The sequence below is a fragment of the Salmo trutta genome, chromosome 18 (assembly GCF_901001165.1).
Source record: "Salmo trutta chromosome 18, fSalTru1.1, whole genome shotgun sequence".
Taxonomy (NCBI): Eukaryota; Metazoa; Chordata; class Actinopteri; order Salmoniformes; family Salmonidae; genus Salmo; species Salmo trutta.
Window position 1 is genome coordinate 9,393,239 of NC_042974.1, and position 20,777 is coordinate 9,414,015.

At 44.5% G+C, this 20,777-nt stretch overlaps 1 protein-coding gene across 1 annotated transcript in view; it reads right to left on the reverse strand.

The window, feature by feature from the left end:
* The window catches only part of LOC115152812 (protein phosphatase 1 regulatory subunit 21), a 55,751-nt gene that overhangs the window by 25,721 nt on the left and 9,253 nt on the right, over positions 1–20,777 (reverse strand). The window contains exons 11-13 of the mRNA XM_029697646.1: positions 20,558–20,694; positions 11,962–12,054; positions 10,519–10,646 (exon numbers count right to left, since the gene is read on the reverse strand). Of these exons, the coding sequence (XP_029553506.1) occupies positions 10,519–10,646; positions 11,962–12,054; positions 20,558–20,694 (358 nt within the window). The remainder of the gene's footprint in view (positions 1–10,518; positions 10,647–11,961; positions 12,055–20,557; positions 20,695–20,777) is intronic.

Genomic DNA, 20,777 nt, shown 5'->3' on the forward strand with positions numbered 1-20,777 from the left:
GCACTCGACAGTCCTGTTCTATGAGCTTACAGTTGACCGGGGCAGCTCTAGCAAGGCAGACGTTTTACAAACTGACTTGTTGGAATGACGGTGCCATGTTGAAAGTCACAGAGGTCTTCAGTAAGGCCATTCTACGGCTGTGTGCTCGATTTTGCACACACTTCATAATTATTTTTATTGGCAAAAAGGAAATAGTAACACAAAATAATAACGAGGCTATATACACAAGGAGTACCGGTACCGAGTCAATGTGCCAGGGTACGAGGTAGTTGAGGTAATATGGATTAAATCTGGCAAACTAACGACCAGCAGGAAACAGAAACCTCCTTTAGCGCATGGGGGGAGGGGGGACGTGGACAGAGACTTGCTAGCTACAGTAGCTAGCCAGCTAGGATTTTCTACAAGAAATCTGCCTTCATAAATAAAAGCTTCTCCCAAGTGAGTGTGACCCTACTCCTGTTACCTGCTGCACTGCTGCTTGGATTCCACCTGGCAATCTGTTCAACGTCTGCCCTGTCTCCCCCTGTCTGGTACAGGGACCCCCGCCACACTCCCCCCTCTCTCCCAAGCTTTAGCGCGCCTCCAGCACACACACACTTACACTGCAGACTTAGTACTGATCGGAATTTTAGGTAGGCTAATTAACTTGTGAAGCTAATTATGTGAGCTTACACAGAAATGCTTTAATTAACTAGTATAGGCCTACTATTTATTTATCTCATACTTGTATAGCCTACTGGACCCGGAGAGCTACTCTCTCACGTTATCTTGTTCAGGCAAGTGACTCTTTAAACGTATAATGGCTAGCCATAAGTTATATATTTTTTCTTGTGCTTTATGCTATTTGCCTCAGGACTCCTGCGTCCTTTGTTGACTATGAACTTGCTTGTTTACCCGACCGTGGGACAAACTGTTTGTTCCCACACTCGGGACTCTGACGAGACTGACGCTTGGCAACTCGAACCTTCAGCTCCCTCCACAGATTTTCTATGGGATTAAGGTCTGGAGACTGGCTAGGCCACTTCAGGACCTTAATGTGCTTCTTCTTGAGCCACTCCTTTGTTGCCTTGGCCGTGTGTTTTGGGTCATTGTCATGCTGGAATACCCATCCACGACCCATTTTCAATGCCCTGGCTGAGGGAAGGATGTTTACACCCAAGATTTGACGGTACATGGCCCCGTCCATCGTCCCTTTGATGCGGTGAAGTTGTCCTGTCCCCTTAGCAGAAAAACACCCCCAAAGCATAATGTTTCCATCTCCATGTTTAATGGTGGAGATGGTGTTCTTGGGGTCATAGGCAGCATTTCTCCTCCTCCAAACACGGCAAGTTGATGTCAAAGAGCTCCATTTTGGTCTCATCTGACCACAACACTTTCACCCAGTTGTCCTCTGAATCATTCAGATGTTCATTGGCAGACTTCAGACGGGCATGTATATGTCCTTTCTTGTGCAGGGGGACCTCGCGGGCTCTGCAGGATTTCAGTCCTTCACGGCGTAGTGTGTTACCAATTGTTTTCTTGGTGACTATGGTCCCAGCTGCCTTGAGATCATTGACAAGATCCTCCCGTGTAGTTCTGGGCTGATTCCTCACCGTTCTCATGATCATTGCAACTCTACGAGGTGAGATCTTGCATGGAGCCCCAGGCCGAGGGAGATTGACAGTTCTTTTGTGTTTCTTCCATTTGCGAATAATCGCACCAAATGTTGTCACCTTCTCACCAAGCTGCTTGGCGATGGTCTTGTAGCCCATTCCAGCCTTGTGTAGGTCTACAATCTTGTCCCTGACATCCTTGGAGAGCTCTTTGGTCATGGCCATGGTGGAGAGTTTGGAATCTGATTGATTGATTGCTTCTGTGGACAGGTCTTTTTTACAGGTAACAAGCTGCAATTAGGAGCACTCCCTTTAAGAGTGTGCTCCTAATCTCAGCTCGTTACCTGTATAAAAGACACCTGGGAGATAGAAATCTTTCTGATTGAGAGGGGGTCAAATACTTATCTCCCTCATTAAAATGCAAATCAATTTATAACATTTTTGACATGCGTTTTTCTGGATTTTTTGTTGTTGTTATTCTGTCTCTCACAGTTCAAATATACCTACCATTAAAATGATAGACTGATCCTTTCTTTGTCAGTGGGCAAACATACAAAATCAGCAGGGGATCAAATACTTTTTTCCCCCCACTGTAGGTATTTGTAGTTGTCCACATATTCTAGGTCAGAACCATCCAGAGTAGTGATGCTAGTCGGGCGGGAGGGTGCGGGCAGCGATCGGTTGAAGAGCATGCACTTAGTTTTACTAGCATTTAAAAGCAGTTGGAGGCCATGGAATGAGTGTTGTATGGCGTTGAAGCTCATTTGGAGGTTTGTTAGTACAGTGTCCAAAGAAGGGCCAGATGTATACAGAATGGTGTCATCTGCGTAGAGGTGGATCAGAGAATCACCAGCAGCAAGATATTATTATTGATATATACAGAGAAAAGAGTCGGCCCAAGAATTAAACCCTGTGGCACCCCCATAGAGACTGCCAGAGGTCCGGACAACAGGCCCTCCGACTTGACACACTGAGCTCTATCTGAGAAGTAGTTGGTGAACCAGGTGAGGCAGTCATTTGAGAAGCCAAGGCTATTGAGTCTGCCGATAAGAATGTGGGGATTGACAGAGTCAAAAGCCTTGGCCAGGTCAATGAAGGCCTGGCCAAGGCACAGTGCTGTCTTTTATCAATGGCGGTTATGATAACGTTTAGGACCTTGAGCGTGGCTGCGGTGCACCCATGACCAGCTCGGGAACCACATTGCATAGTGGAGAAGGTAAGGTGTGATTCAAAATGGTCGGTTATCTGTTTGTTGACTCGGCTTTCGAAGATTTTATAAAGGCAGGGCAGGATGGATATAGGTCTATAGCAGTTTGGGTCAAGAGTGTATCCCCCTTTGAAGAAGGGGATGACCGCGGCAGCTTTCCAATCCAATCTTGGTAGCCAGGTGGGAAGCATGGCCAGCGGTAGAAAAATGCTTATTGAAACTATCGATTATTGTAGTTTTATCAGTGCTGACAATGTTTCTTAACTTCAGTGCAGTGAGCAGCTGGGAGGGGGTGCTCTTATTCTCCATGGACTTTAGTGCCCCAAAACATTTTGGAATTCGTGCTACAGGAAGCAAATTTCTGTTTGAAAAAGCGAGCCTTAGCTTTCCTAACTGACCACGTATTATCGATGCAAATGCAGAAAGCCACAGGATGTTTTTGTGCTGGTCAAGGGCAGTCAAGTCTGGGGTGAACCAAGGGCTATATCTGTTCTTAGTTCTACATTTTCTGAGTGAGGCATGCTTATTTAAGATGGTGAGGAAAACACTTTTGAAGAAAAACCAGGCATCCTCTATTCAAGGGATGATGTCAATATCCTTCTAGGATACACGGGCCAGGTCGATTAGAAAGGCCTGCTCACTGAAGTGTTTTAGGGAGCGTTGACAGTGAGGGGTGGTCGTTCAACCGCGGACCATTTACGCACGCAGGCAATTAGGCAGTGATCGCTGAGATCCTGGTTGAAGACAGCAGAGGTGTATTTAGAGGGCAAGTTGGTCAGGATGATATCTAAGAAGGTGCCCATGGTTATGGATTCAGGGTTCCTTGATAATTTGTGTGAGATTGAGGGCATCTTGCTTAGATTGTAGGACGGCCGGGGTGTTCAGCATGTCCCAGTTTAGGTCACCTAACAGCAAGGACTCTGAAGATGGGGGGGGGGGGGGGCGATCATTTCACATATGGTGTCCAGGGCACAGCTGGGGGCTGAAGGGGGTCTATAACAAGTGGCAATGGTGAGAGACTTGTTTCTGGAAAGGTGGATTTTTAAAAGTAGAAGCTCGCATTGTTTGGGCACAGACCTGGATAGTATGACAGAACTCTGCAGTAGATTGCAACTCCGCCCCCTTTGGCAGTTCTATCTTGTCGGAAAATGTTATAGTTAGGGATGGACATTTCTGGATTTTTGGTGGCCTTCCTTAGCCTGGATTCAGACACGGCTAGGACATCCGGGTTGGCGGAGTGTGCTAAAGCAGTGAATAAAACTAACTTAGAGAGGAGGCTTCTAATGTTAACAAGCACGAGACCAAGGCTTTTCCGGTTACAGAAGTAAACAAATGAGAGCGCCTGGGAAATGGGAGTGATTCTGGGGGCTACAGGGCCTGGGTTAACCTCGACATCACCAGAGGAGCAGAGGAGGAGTAGGATAAGGGTACGGCTAAAGGCTATAAGAACTGGTTGTCAAGTGCGTTCGGGACAGAGACTAAAAGGAGCAGATTTCTGGCCCCGAAGAATAGATCCAAGGCCTAATGTACAGACATGGGTATGGTAGGATGTGAGTACAGTGGAGGTAAACCTAGGCATTGAGTGACGATGAGAGGTTTTGTCTCTAGAGGCCCCATTTAAGCCAGGTGAGGTCACCGCGTGTGTGGGGGTGGAACAAAGGGGCTAGCTCAGGCATATTGAGCAGGGCTGGAGGCTCTACAGTGAATAAGACATTAAATCACTAACCAAAACAGCAATAGACAAGGCATATTGACATTAGGGAGAGGCATGTGTAGCCCAGTGATCATAGGGTCTAGTGAGTAGCTAGGCGAGCTGGAGACACGGCGATTCAGACAGCTAGCAGGCCGGGGCTAGCAGGCGGGCCTCAGGGGGACGTCGCAACGGAACAGCCTGTTGCAATCCCCTCGGACATTTACGTCGGCAGACCAGTCGTGATGGATTGGCGGGGCTCTTGGTCGACAGCAAAGGGTCCAGGCCAATTGGCAAAAGAGGTATTGCAGCCCAAGAATTGGCTGGTGGACCTCTTTGGCTAGCTGGGAGATGGGCCTAGCTTGAGGCTAGCTCCAGGCTAACTGGTGCTTGCTTCGGGACAGAGACGTTAGCCAGGAGTAGCCACTCAGATAGTAGCTAGCTAGCTAGCTGTGATGATCCGGTGTAAAGGTTCAGTGCTTGCGGTAGGAATCCGGAGATGTTTTAGAGAAAAAGCAGTCCGATATACTCTTGATATCTCGCTGTGCAGACTGGCAGGAATTGACCGGGCTGAGGCTGGCTGATGTCCGAGTTAACGTGATGACCGCCAGCAGTGGCTAACTGACTACTAGCTAGTTAGCTTCTGATGGGGGTTCCGGTTCTAAAGTATAAAAAAATTGCAGATCCGTACCACATTGGCTGAGGTGGGTTGCAAGAGAGTATGTTCAGTCCGTAGATGGAAATTGAGATGAAAAATGTATACGAAGAAAACGATATATACACTGGACAAAACAGACGTACGACTGCTACGCCATCTTGGAAACGATGCAATATGACTACAAACACCCAGAAAAGGCTACTCTCCTTGATGTTATCCTTAAATAATTCTGATAGGTATCAGTATGGTGTTTTCTGTAATGACCTTAGTGATCACTGTTAACCAGCCTGCGTTTGAAATGGCTGCTCAGTGAAACGACCGGTGCTGATATGTCAGACGCTTGCTAAAAAACTAATGAGCAAGCCCTTCATAAACTGGCCTCTGTAAATTGGAATAGAATCAGCTTCATCCGCTCTGTCGAAGACGCTTATACTTATATACACTGCTCAAAAAAATAAAGGGAACACTTAAACAACACATCCTAGATCTGAATGAAAGAAATAATCTTATTAAATACTTTTTTCTTTACATAGTTGAATGTGCTGACAACAAAATCACACAAAAATAATCAATGGAAATCCAATTTATCAACCCATGGAGGTCTGGATTTGGAGTCACACTCAAAATTAAAGTGGAAAACCACACTACAGGCTGATCCAACTTTGATGTAATGTCCTTAAAACAAGTCAAAAAGAGGCTCAGTAGTGTGTGTGGCCTCCACGTGCCTGTATGACCTCCCTACAACGCCTGGGCATGCTCCTGATGAGGTGGCGGATGGTCTCCTGAGGGATCTCCTCCCAGACCTGGACTAAAGCATCTGCCAACATCTGGACAGTATGTGGTGCAACGTGGCGTTGGTGGATTGAGCGAGACATGATGTCCCAGATGTGCTCAATTGGATTCAGGTCTGGAGAACGGGCGGGCCAGTCCATAGCATCAATGTCTTCCTCTTGCAGGAACTGCTGACACACTCCAGCCACATGAGGTCTAGCCTTGTCTTGCATTAGGAGGAACCCAGGCCCAACCGCACCAGCATATGGTCTCACAAGGGGTCTGAGGATCTCATCTCGGTACCTAATGACAGTCAGGCTACCGCTGGTGAGCACATGGAGGGCTGTGCGGCCCCCCAAAGAAATGCCACCCCACACCATGACTGACCCACCGCCAAACCGGTCATGCTGGAGGATGTTACAGGCAGCAGAACGTTCTCCACGGCGTCTCCAGACTCTGTCACGTCTGTCACATGCTCAATGTTAACCTGCTTTCATCTGTGAAGAGCACAGGGCGCCAGTGGCGAATTTGCCAATCTTGGTGTTCTCTGGCAAATGCCAAACGTCCTGCACGGTGTTGGGCTGTAAGCACAACCCCCACCTGTGGACGTCGGACCCTCATATCACCCTCGTGGAGTCTGTTTCTGACCGTTTGAGCAGACACATGCACATTTGTGGCCTGCTGGAGGTCATTTTGCAGGGCTCTGGCAGTGCTCCTCCTGCTCCTCCTTGCACAAAGGCGGAGGTAGCGGTCCTGCTGCTGGGTTGTTGCCCTCCTACGGCCTCCTACACGTCTCCTGATGTACTGGCCTGTCCCCTGGTAGCGCCTCCATGCTCTGGACACTACGCTGACAGACACAGCAAACCTTCTTGCCACAGCTCGCATTGATGTGCCATCCTGGATGAGCTGCACTACCTGAGCCACTTGTGAGGGTTGTAGACACCGTCTCATGCTACCACTAGAGTGAAAGCACCGCCAGCATTCAAAAGTGACCAAAACATCAGCCAGGAAGCATAGGAACTGAGAAGTGGTCTGTGGTCACCCCCTGCAGAACCACTCCTTTATTGGGGGTGTCTTGCTTATTGCCTATAATTTCCACCTGTTGTCTATTCCATTTGCACAACAGCATGTGAAATGTATTGTCAATCAGTGTTGCTTCATAAGTGGACAGTTTGATTTCACAGAAGTGTGATTGACTTGGAGTTACATTGTGTTGTTTAAGTGTTCCCTTTATTTTTTTGAGCAGTACATATATCTTTTTTTCTTCTTTTTTTCCAGTGGCATTGTTAACAAACATGCCCCCATAAAGAAAATAAGTAAAAACATGCATACTCTGGCTGACTCACTCTTGTTCAGCCAAATGAGAAATTAGTGCACTCAGGCTATCCGAAAGGACTAAGTTAGTTACTTTAAGGAGAAGTTCGCTCTCTGTGGGTCTAACCCCAAGAAGTTCTGGAAAACAGTTAAAGACCTGGACAAAAAAAAAACTCACAGCTGCCCATGTCCCTTAATGTTGATGATGTGGTTATTACTGACAAGGAGCACATGGCTGTGCTCTTTCATCACCACTTCATTAAGTCAGGATTACTATGACTCAGCCATGCCTCCTTGCCCATCTAACATTTCCTCATCTAATGCGACTAGCCCCGATGCTCCTCTCTCTTTTACCACTGCCCCACTACAAAGTCTCTCCCTGCAGGCAGTCACTGAGTCTGAGGTGCTAAAGGAGCTCCTTTAAACTTGAACCCCCCAAAAACATTGACATCTGGGTCAGGTGGTTTAGATCCTTTCTTCTTTAAGGTTGCAGCCCCCCATCTCTGACCTATGTAACATGTCTCTCCTCTCTGGGGAGGTTCCCATTGCTTGGAAGGCAGCCACGGTGCATCCTTTATTTAAAAACGGGGAGATCAAGCTGATCCTTTGCAACCTCAAAGCTACTCAATTATGTCACCATTTTGATACGGTTGACCATTCCATTCTTGTGGGCCAGCTAAGGAGTATTGATGTCTCTGAAGGGTCTTTGGGCTGGTTTGAAACACTGCACTCTTTGAGAGAGGCAGAGGCAGTTATAAAGTCACAACATCTGCTGTCTCAGCCACTGCCTGTCACCAAGGGGGTACCCCAAGACTCGATCCTCAGCCCCATGCTCTTCTCAATTGACATCAACAACATAGCTCAGGCAGTAGGAAGTTCTCTCATCCATTTATAAGCAGATGAGTCTTATACTCAGTTGGCCCCTCCCCGGATTTTGTGTTAAATGCTCTACAACAAAGCTTTCTTAGTTTCCAACAAGTTCTCTGCCCTTAACCTTGTTCAGAACACCTCCAAAACGAAGGTCGTGGTTTGGTAGGAAAAATGCCCCTCTCCCACAGGTGTTATTACTACCTCTGAGGGTTTAGAGCTTGAGGTAGTCACCTCATAAAAGTACTTGAGAGAATGGCTAGACGGTGCGCAGTCCTCTCAGCACATATCAAAGCTGCAGGCTAAAGTTAAATCTTGACTTGGTTTCCGCTATCGCAAATCGCTCCTCTTTCATCCCAACTAACCCTGATTCAGATGGGACACTCCTACCCATGCTAGATTACGGAGGTGTAATTTATACAAATCGGCAGATAAGGGTGCTCTCGAGCGGCTAGCTGTTCTTTACCATGTTCTTTAACCTTCTCCCCAGTCTGGGGTCCTGAGCCCTCTGGAGCAGGTTTTCATCAAGGATCTCCGTAATTTGCTCGGTACATCTTTCCCTTGATCCTGACTAGTCTCCCATTCCCTGCCGCTGAAAAACATCCCCACAGAATGATGCTGCCACCACCATACTTCACCGTAGGGATGGTGCCAGGTTTCCTCCAGACGTGACGCTTGGCATTCAGGACAAAGAGTTCAGTCTTGGTTTCATCAGACCAGAGAATCTTGTTTCTCATGGTTTGAAAGTCCTTTAGGTGCTTTTTGTCAAACTCCAAACGGGCTGTCATGGGCCTTTTACTGAGGAGTGGCTTCCATTTGACCACTACCATAAATGCCTGATTGGTGGAGTGCTGCAGAGATGGTTGTCCTTTTGAAAGGTTCCACCATCTCCACAGAGGAATTCTGGAGCTGTCAGTGACCCTTGGGTTCTTGGTCACCTCCCTAACCAAGGCCCTTCTCCCCCAATTGCTCAGTTTGGCCTGGAGGACAGCTCTAGGAAGAGTCTTGGTGGTTCCAAACTTAATCAATTTCAGAATGATGGAGGACACCGTGTTCTTGGGGACCTTCAATGCTGCAGACATTTTTTGGAACCCTTCCCAGATCTGTGCCTTGACACAATCCTGCCCCAGAGCTCAACGGACAATTCCTTCAACCTCATGGCTTGGTTTTTGCTCTGACATGCACTGTCAACTGTGGGACCTTATATAGACAGGTGTGTGCCTTTCCAAATCATGTCCAATCAATTGAATTTACCACAGGTGGACTACAATCAAGTTGTGGAAACATCTCAAGGATGATCAATGGAAACAGGCTGCAGCTTAGCTCAATTTCAAGATTCACAGCAAAGGGTCTGAATACTCATTGACTCAAGACATTCCAGCTTTTTATTTTTTATTTATTTGTAATGTTTAAAAACTTAATTCCACTTTGGCATTATGGGGTGTAGTGTGTAGGTCAGTAAAACAAATCTAAATTGTATCCATTTTAACTCAGGCTGTAACACAACAAAATATGGAAAAAGTCAAGGGGTCAGAATACTTTCCGAAAGCACTGTACATACAGTTAATAATAACACTTTGGATGGTGTATCAATACACCCAGTCACTGCAAAGATACAGGCGTCCTTCCTAACTCAGTTGCCAGAGAGGAAGGAAACCGCTCAGGGATTTCACCATGAGGGCAATGATGACTTTAAAAAAGTAACAGAGTTCAATGGCTGTGATAGGAGAAAACTGAGGATGGATCCACATTGTAGTTATACCACAATACTAACCTAATAGAGCTGGTGAAAAAGGAAGCCTGTACATAATATAAATATTCCAGAAGTAGCATCTTGTTTGCAAAGGCACTAAAATAATACTGCCTAAAATGTGGCAAAGCAATTCACTTTTTGTCCTAAATACCAAGTGTTATTGGATTTGCCCCAAACATACAACACATTACCAAGTACCACTCTCCAAATGTTCAAGCATAGTGGTGGCTGCACTATGTTATGGGTATGCTTGTAATTGTTAAGGACTGGGGAGTTTTTCAAGATAAAAAAATTAATAGAACGGAGCTAAGCACAGGCAAAATCATGCACGCAGAGACATGGAAATGGTATCCACGAGTTCATCTGACTCTGGAGAAGATAAAGGGCTTCATTGCCAAAATCCTGAAGTATTGCTTGAAGGTTAGGCATAAGGTTAGCAGTGTGGTTACGGTTAGGTTTAAAATCACATTTTAGAAATAGGGAGGGTTTATGACTTCATGGTTATGGTAACTAGTGATGACCAGTGATGCCAGCAGACACTTATTGTCAGTGCTGTAAGTTGGTTTGGATAACATTGTCTATCTGCTAAGTATTAACTTGCCAGTGCTGTTGGTGGGCACACCCAGCATCTCGCTGGTCTAACTAAATAGTGGTACATGGTCCTACCTTGTCGGTGCTGTTGGTGAGCATGCCCAGGGAAGCCAGCAGACACTCATTAGTGGTGCAGAGCTTCTGAGTGACTGTAGGCAACTGCTGTTCCAGACCGGCCTTCTGGCTGTAGTGCTTAGACATCTCTATATAGAGGAGAGAGAGAGAGAGAGACAGAGACTTAGCTTAAACATACAGCGCCTTCGGAAAGTATTCAGACCCCTTGAGTTACAGCCTTATTCTAAAATGGATTTAAAAATAAATAAATATAAAATTCTCAGCAATCTACACACAATACCACATAATGACAAAGCGAAAACAGGTTATTATTAATGGTTGCAAATGTATTAAACAGAATACCTTATAAGTATTCAGACCCTTTGCTATAAGACTCGAAATTGAGCTCAGGTGCATCCTGTTTTTATTGATCATCCTTGAGATGTTTCTACAACTTGATTGGAGTCCACCTGTGGTAAAGTCAATTGATTGGACATGATTTGGAAAGGCACACCTGTCTACGTAATGTCCCACAGTTGACGGTGCATGTCAGTGCAAAAACCAAGGCATGAGGTCGAAGGAATTGAGCTCCGAGACAGGATTGTGTCGAGGCACAGATCTGGGGAAGGGTACCAAGACATTTCTGCAGCATTGAAGGACCCCAAGAACCGACTGTCTCCCATTTTTAAATAGAAAGTTTGGAACTACCAAGACTCTTCCTGGAGCTGGCTGTCTGGCCAAACTGAGCAATCGGGGGAGAAGGGCCTTGGTCAAGGAGATGACCAAGAACCCAGAGTTCCTCTGCGGAGATGGGGGAACCTTCCAGAAGGACAAGCATCTCTGCAGCACTCCACCGATCCGGCCTTTATGGTAGAGTGGCCAGATTGAAGCCACTCCTCAGTAAAAGGCACATGACAGCCCGCTTGGAGTTTGCCAAAAGGCACCTAAAGACTCCCAGACCATGAGAAACAAGATTCTCTGGTTTGATGAAACCAAGATTTAACTATTTGCCCTGAATGCCAAGCGGTGCGGCTGCAGAAAACCTGGCACCATCCCTACGGTGAAGCATGGTGGTAGCAGCATCAGCAGAGACTGGGAGACTAGTCAGGATAGAGGCAAAGATGAACAGAGCAAAGTACAGAGAGATCCTTGACAAAAATGTGCCCCAGAGGGCTCAGGACCTCAGACTGAAGTGAAGGTTCACCTTCCAACAGGACAACGAGCCTAAGCACACAGCCAAGACAATGCAGGAGTGGTTTTGGGAAACGTCTCTGAATGTCCTTGAGGGACCCAGCCAGAGGCCGGACTTGAACACAGACAATCTCGGTGCACCCATTATAACATCTGCTTAACTGTGTACGCAACCAATAAACATTGATTTGGAAGGAGAGTGGCTTGAACATTAGTCTACAAAAACACCAATTAGAAGTAATATTTTATAGTAAAAAAAAAGTAATAATTCACCTTTGACGGCATCGTGAAGACTGTGTAGACAGGCAGCCAGCTGTGTGAAGACAGCAGAGGAACTGCTCTGGGGCATGGCGTCCTGTTGAACACCTGGAAAACAATTTGAAACATTACTCCAGAGTAGCGTAATGGTCTAAGCCACTGCATTTCAGTGGAAGAGGCGTCACTATAGTACATGGTTCAAATCCAGGACGTAGCACATCCGACCGTGATTGGGAGTCTCATAAGGCAGCACACAATTGACCCAGCGTCATCCGGGTTTGGCCGTCATTGTAAATAAGAGCAAATTCTTAACTGACTTGCCTAGTTAAATTAAAAAAATTAACTACTGTCTATACCCAACTTCCAACCTGAAACTGTAATATCAGACCCAGTAGGGTCTAGAGGAAATTACCCCAACTCAGCCCAGCTTCCTCTAGACCATTACTTTGTCAGAGGGAAACTGAAATGAGTCTGGTGCCTTACCCCAACCCTTCTGAATCCTCCCTCTCCTTTAGTCCCCCATCACTCAATAGGAAAGGATCTTCCCCTTCTCGTCCTTCAGACAGTAGCTACTCAGTTTGTCTAACAGGTTAGTTATCAAGGCTATACATTACAAATACATTATTCAAGATCGTATACAAGACACAGCAAATTATTTTCCTCCAGTTCGACCCTACTCACTTCTTAAGGCCAGTAAGATGATATACAGTGCATTCGGAAATTCACTTCGTCCACCTTGTTGCGTTACAGCCTTATTCTAAAATGGATTAAATCGTTTTTTTCCCTCATCAATCTACACACAATACCCCATAATGGCAAAGCAAAAACAGGTTTAAACGTTTTTGCAAATACACACATTTGAAGTCGGAAGTTTACATACACCTTAGCCAAATACATTTAAACTCAGTTTCACAATTTCTGACATTTAATCCTAGTAAAAATTCCTTGTCTTAGGTCAGTTAGGATCACCACTTTATTTTCAGAATGTGAAATGTCAGAATAATAGTAGAGAGAATGATTTATTTCAGCTTTTATTTCTTTCATCACATTCCCAGTGGGTCAGAAGTTTCCATACAATCAAATAGTATTTGGTAGCATTGCCTTTAAATTGTTTAACTTGGGTCAAACGTTTTGGGTAGCCTTCCACAAGCTTCCTTGACAGAGCTGATGTAACCGAGTCAGGCTTGTAGGCCTCCTTGCTCGCACACGTTTTTTTCAGATCTGCCCACAAATGTTCTATAGGATTGAGGTCAGGGCTTTGTGATGGCCACAACAATACCTTGACTTTGCTGTCCTTAAGCCATTTTGAGGCTTTTTCTGAGGTCTTGGCTGATTTCTTTTGATTTCCCCATGATGTCAAGCAAAGAGGCACTGAGCTTGAAGGTAGGTCTTGAAATACAGCCACAGGTACACCTCCAATTGACTCAAATGTCAATTAGCCTATCAGAAGCTTCTAAAGCCATTACATCATTTTTAGGAAATTTCCAAGCTGTTTAAAAGGCACAGTCAACTTAGTGTATGTAAACATCTGACCCACTGGATACAGTGGGATACAGTGAATTATAAGTGACACAATCTGTCTGTAAACAATTGTTGGAAAAATTACTTGTGTCATGCACAAAGTAGATGTCCTAATCGACTTGCCAAAACTATAGTTTGTTAACAAGAAAATTGTGGAGTGGTTGAAAAACAAGTTTTAATGACTCCAACCTAAGTGTATGTAAACATATAATCACATTTACATTCAGACCCCTTACTCAGTACTTTGTTGAAGCACCTTTGGCAGCGATTACAGCCTCGAGTCTTCTTGAGAATGACACTACAAGCTTGGCACACCTGTATTTGGGGTGTTTCTCACATTATTCTCTGCAGAACCTCTCAAGATGTCAGGTTGGATGGGGAGCGTTGCGGCCAGCTATTTTCAGGTCACTCCAGAGATGTTCGCTCGGGTTCAAGTCCGGGCAGACTGGGCCACTCAAGGACATTCAGAGACTTGTCCCGAAGCCACTCCTGCGTTGTCTTGGCTTTGTGCTTAGCGTCGTTATTCTGTTGAAAGGTGGACCGTCGGCCAGTCTGGGGTCCTGAGCCCTCTGGAGCAGGTTTTCATCAAGGATCTCTGTACTTTGCTCCGTTAATCTTTCCCTTGATCCTGACTAGTCTCCCAGTCCCTGCAGCTGAAAAACATTACACAGCATGATGCTGCCACCACGCTTCACCGTAGGGATGGTGCCAGGTTTCCTGCAGCCATGACGCTTGGCATTCAGGCCAAAGAGTTCAATATTGGTTTCATCAAACCAGAGAATCTTGTTTCTCATGGTCTGAGACACTTTAGGTGGCTTTTGGCAAATTCCAAGCGGGTTGTCATGTACCTTTTACTCAGGAGTGGCTTCCGTCTGGCCACTACCATTAAGGCCTGATTGGTGGAGTACTGCAGAGATGGTTGTCATTATGGAAGGTTCTCCCATCTCCACAGAGGAGCTCTGTCAGAGTGACCATCGGGTTCTTGGTAACCTCCCTGACCAAGGTCCTTCTCCCCCGATTGCTCAGTTTAGCCGGGCAGCCAGCTCTAGGAAGAGTCTTGGTGGTTCCAAACTTCTTCCATTTAAGAATGATGGAAGCCACTGTGTTCTTGGGGTCCTTCAATGCTGCAGAAATGTTTGTATCCTCAACACAATCCTGTCGTCTCGGAGCACTATGGACAATTCCTTCAACCCCATGGCTTGGTTTTTGCTCTGATATTGATGGTGGTCACCTTTGGGTCATGATAGGGGCTGCACCAAATGATTGATATATTGTAATAAATTATTATGCTTATGTTGTATTAATAGAAAGGGAAGGGCTATAAGACCCTCCCCCACTACATTTACAGGGTCCTGGACCACAGATCAGCAATATATGCATTATAAGGTTTAATACTGTTCCACAGTTAATTTTCTAGTCTCTGCCTCTTATAAGAAACGGTCTGAGCAGATGTGTGAGCCATTGCAGTCAAAACAGGGTGTCTGTGAGAAAGCACCTCAAGGCTAAGAGATACATAGATACAGGGGAGTTAATAGATGAGAGACAAGTCAGGGCTTGGACTGTTTTCTCCTGCAAGTTTGTATAACTGTATATGCATCGGCTTGGTCTCATGAGTAGAAGGTGTTGACATAGGCAGTTACATCACTAGGGGTTGACTGCAAGCATATTAAAGCAACTTTGACCTGTTTTATTTTGCAAAACTTACTCTGAAACATAGGTGCTGTGTTACCGTTGTCAACTTCTGTCTGCAATTGCATTAATAAAAGGTTTGATTTATTTACTTAAAGATATTGTCTGACTGCTGATTTCACCAATAAGCCAATGATTGACAAGAAACCGAACCCAACAATATGCACTGTCAACTGTGGGACTATATATAGACAGGTGTGTGCCTTTCTAAATCATGTCCAATCAATTGAATTTACCACAGGTGGACTTCAATCAAGTTGTAGAAATATCTCAAGGATGATCAATGGAAACAGGATGCACCCGAGCTCAATTTTGAGTCTCATAGCAAAGGGTCTGAATACTTTCGTAAACAAGGTATTTCAGCTTTTATTAATACATTTGCAAAAATGTCTGAAAACCTGTTTTCACTTTGTCATTGTGGGGCATTGTTTGTAGATTGAGGAAAACAATTAATTTAATCAAATCAAGTGTAATGTCATGTGCGCCGAATACAACAGGTGTAGACCTCTATAGTGAAACGCTTACTTACAAGCCCTTAACCAACAATGCTGTTAAGAAAATACAAAAAAAGTAAGCAATAAGAATAACAAATAATTAAAGAGCAGCAGTAAATAACAATAGCGGGGCTATATACATGGGGGTACCGGTACAGAGTCAATGTGCGGGGGCACCGGAGTCGAAGTAACTGAGGTAATATGTACGTAGAGTTATTAAAGTGACTATGCATAGGTAATAACAGGGATAAGCAGCAGCGTAGAAGAGGGTGGGGGGGGGGGCTATGCAAATAGACCTGGTTGCCATTTGATTAGATGTTCAGGAGTCTTATGGCTTGGGGGTAGAAGCTGTTTACCACTTGCCGTGCGGTAGCAGAGAGAACAGTCTATGATTAGGGTGGCTGGATGCTGACCATTTTTAGGGTCTTCCTCTGACACCCCCTGGTACAGAGGTCCTGCATGGCTGGAAGCTTGGTCCCGGTGATGTACTGAGCCGTACTCACTACCCTCTGTAGTGCCTTGCGGTCGGAGGCCGAGCAGTTGTCATTCCAGGCAGTGATGCAACTAGTCAGGATGCTCTCAATGTTGCAGCTGTAGAACCTTGAGGATCTCCGGACCATGCCAATTCTTTTCAGTCTCCTGATGGGGAATAGGTTTTGTCGTGCCCTCTTCACGACTGTCTTGGTGTGCTTGATCATGTTAGTGTTGGTGATGTGGACACCAAGGAACTTGAAGCTCTCAACCTGCTCCACTACAGCCCCGTCGATGAGCATGGGGGCGTGATCGGTCCTTTTCCTGTAGTCCACGATCATCTCCTTTGTCTTGATCACGTTGAGGGAGAGGTTGTTGTCCTGGCACCACATGGCCAGGTCTCTGACCTCCTTATAGGCTGTCTCATCGTTGTCGGTGAGCAGGCCTACCACTGTTGTGTCATCAGCAAACTTAATGATGGTGTTGGAGTCGTGCCTGGCCTTGCAGTCATGAGTGAACAGGGAGTACAGGAAGATGACTGAGAACGCACCACTGAGGGGCCCGTGTTGAGGATCAGCGTGGCGGATGTGTTGTTACCTCCCTTTACCACCTGGGGGCGTCCCGTCAGGAAGTCCTGTATCCAGTTGGAGAGGAAGGTGTTTCGTCCCAGGGTCCTTAGCTTATTGATGAGCTTTGAGGGCACTATGGTGTTGAACGCTGAGCTGTAGTCAATGAATTGCATTCTCACGTAGGTGTTCCTTTTGTCCAGGTGTGAAAGGGCAGTGTGGAGTGTAGTGCAAGAGATTGCATCATCTGTGGATCTGTTGGTGCGGTATGCAAATTGGAGTGGGTCTAGGGCTTCTGGGATAATGGTGTTGTGAGCCATGACCAGCCTTTCAAAGCATTTCATGGCTACAGACGTGAGTGCTACGTGTCGGTAGTCATTCTTGGGCACAGGGACTATGGTGGTCTGCTTGAAACATGTTGGTATTACAGACTTAGTCAGGGAGAGGTTGAAAATGTCAGTTAAGACACCTGCAAGTTGGTCAGCGCATGCTCGGAGTACACGTCCTGGTAATATGTCTGGCCATGCGGACTTGTGAATGTTGACCTTTTCAAAGATCTTAATCACATTGGCTGTGGAGAGCGTGATTACACAGAAACAGCTGATACTCTCATCATGCATGTTTAAGTGTTATTTGCCTCAAAGCGAGCATAGAAGTTATTTAGCTTGTCTGGTAGGCTCGTGTCACTGGGCAGCTCTCGGCTGTGCTTCCCTTTGTCGTCTGAAATATTTTGCAAGCCCTGCCACATCTGATGAGCGTCAGAACCGGTGTAGTACGAGTCAAGAAAAAAATTAAGGTCTTAGTCCTGTATTGACGCTTTGCCTAAAATACATTTTAGAATAAGGCTGTAACGTAACACAATGTGGAAGCGAAGGGGTCTGAATACTTTCCGAAAGCACTAATTCCCTAGTTTAAGCCAGTGGGCTGATATACAGTGCTTTCAAAAAGCATTTATATCCCTTGACTTATTCCACATTTTGTGTGTTACAGCCTGAATTTAAAATGTATTTAATACATGTTGTCCCCTCACCCATCTACACACAATACCCCATAATGACAGTGAAAACATGTTTTTAGAAATGTTTGCAACTTTATTGAACATTAAATACAGAAAGACCTAATTTACATGAGTATTCATGCCCCCGAGTCAATACTTTGTAGAAGCACCTTTGGCAGCAATTACAGCTTGAGTCTTTCTGGGTAAGTCTCTAAGAGCTTTCCAAACCTGGATTGTGCAACATGTTTTGCCCATTATTCTTTTCAAAATTCTTCAAGCTCTGTCAAATTGATTGTTGATCATTGCTACACAAACATTTACAGGTCTTGCAATAGATTAACAAGTAGATTTAAGTCAACTTTAACTCGGACACTCAAACATTCACTGTCATCTTGGTAACTCCAGTGTAGATTTGGTTTTATGTTATTGTGCTGGTGAAAGGTGAATTCCTCTCCCAGTGTCTGGTGGAAAGCAGACTGAATCAGGTTTTCCTGTAGGACTTTGCCTGTGTTTAGCTCTATTCAGTTTCTTTTTTTATCCTGAAAAACCCCCCAGCTGTTAAGGATTACAAGCATACCCATAACATGGTCACCACTATGCTTGAAAATATGGCAAGTGTTACTCCGTGATGTGATGGATTGGATTTGCCCCAAACATAAAAACATTTTTGTCTCGAATACAAAGTGTTAATTGCTTTGCCACATTTTCCGCAGTATTATGTTAGTGCCTTATTGCAAACAGGATGCATGTTTTGGAATATGTTTATTCTCTATAGGCTTCCTTCTTTTCACTTTGTCAATAAGGTTCATATTGTGGAGTAACTACAATGTTGTTGATCCATCCTCAGTTCTCCTATCACAGCCATAAGCGTTTTAAAGTCACCATTGCCCTCATGGTACAATCCCTGAGTGGTTTCCTTCCTCTCCGGGAACTGAGTTATGAAGGATGCCTGTATCCTTGTAGTAACTGGGTGTACTGATACTCCATTTAAAGTGTAATTAATAACTTCATCATTATCAAAGGGATATTCAATGTCTGCTCTTTATTTTTTTAACCCATCTACCAATAGGTGCCCTTCTTTGCGAGGCATTGGAGAACCTACCTAGTCTTTGTGGTTAAATCTGTGTTACAAATTCACTGCTCGACTGAGGGACCTTACAAATAATTGTATGTGTGGGATACAGAGATGAGCTAGTAATTCAAAAATCATGTTAAAAACTATTATTGCACACAGAGGGAGTCCATGCAACATATTACGTGATTTGTTAAGTAAACGTTTACTCCGTAACTTATTTAGACTTGCCATAACAAAGGGCTTGTGATTTAACAAGCGCATTCGCGAAAAAAAAGCACTGTCGTTGCACCAATGTGTACCTAACCATAAACATCAATGCCTTTCTATAAAATCAATACACAAGTATACATTTTTAAACCTTCATATTTAGTTAATATTGCCTGCTAACATGAATGTCTTTTAACTAGGGAAATTGTGTCACTTCTCTTGCGTTCTGTGCAAGCAGAGTCAGGGTATATGCAGCAGTTTGGGCTGCCTGGCTCGTTGTGAAGACCATTTCTTCCTAACAAAGACGGTAATTAATTTGCCAGAATTGTACATAATTATGACATAACATGGAAGGTTGTGCAACGTAACAGCAATATTTAGACTTAGGGATGCCACCCGTTAGATAAAAATACAGAACGGTTCCGTATTTCACTGAAATAATAAATGTTTTGTTTTCGAAATGATAGTTTCCGGATTTGACCATATAAATGACCTAAGGCTCATATTTTTGTGTGTTATTATATTATAATTAAGTCTATGATTTGATAGAGCAGTCTGACTGAGCGGTGGTAGGCAGCAGCAGGCTCGTAAGCATTCATTCAAACAGCACTTTTGTGCGTTTGCCAGCAGCTCTTCGCTGTGCTTCAAACATTGAGCTGTTTATGACTTCAAGCCAATCAACTCCCGAGATTAGGCTGGCAATACTAAAGTACCTATTAGAACATCCAATAGTCAAAGGTATATGAAATACAAATGGTATAGAGAGAAATAGTCCTGTTAACTACAACCTAAAACTTCTTACCTGGGAATATTGAAGACTCATGTTAAAAGGAACCACCAGCTTTCATATGTTCCTATGTTGTGAGCAAGGAACTTAAACGTTAGCTTTCTTACATGGCACATATTGCACTTTTACTTTCTTCTCCAACACTTTTTTTTGCATTATTTAAACCAAATTGAACATGTTTCATTATTTATGAGACTAAATTGATTTTATTTATGTATTATATTAAGGTAAAATAAGTTCATTCAGCATTGTTGTAATTGTCATTATTAAATATATTAAATATATTAAAAAAAAAATGTAAATTGTCCGATTAAATCGGTATCGGCTTTTTTTGGTCTTCCAATAGTCGAAATCGGTATCATCGTTGAAAAATCATAATCGGTCGAACTCTAGCTTGAATACTTACTGACTCACGTTTCCGCTTTTCATTTTTAATTAATTTATAAAACTGTTTAAAAACATAATTCCACTTTGTGTAGGCCAGTGACAAGAAATCTAAATGTAATCCATTTTAAAATCAGGCTGTAACACAACAAAATGTGGAATAAATCAAGGGGTGTGAATCCTTTCTGAAGACACTAACTCCCTAGGTAAGGCCAATGGGATGGTATAATTCACTATGTAAGGCCAGTAGAATGATACAATTCACTAGCTAAGGCCAGTAGGATGATACAACTCACTAGGTAAGGCCAGTAGGATGATACAACTCACTAGCTAAGGCCAGTAGGATGATACAACTCACTAGGTAAGGCCAGTAGGATGATACAACTCACTAGGTAAGGCCAGTAGGATGATACAACTCACTAGGTAAGGCCAGTAGGATGATGTAGCTGTGTAGTTTGTCGAACACTGACGTGATTCTCTTCATGCCACTCTGCAGCTCCTGGTTCTTAGAGATGAGAGAGGAGGTACACAAAGAAGCCCTGCACTCTTCCTCCAGACTGGGGGGAGAATAGAGGAGGATGAGGAGGAAAATACCCACCCACCCCGTTAGATGTAAATACACACACACACACACACACAC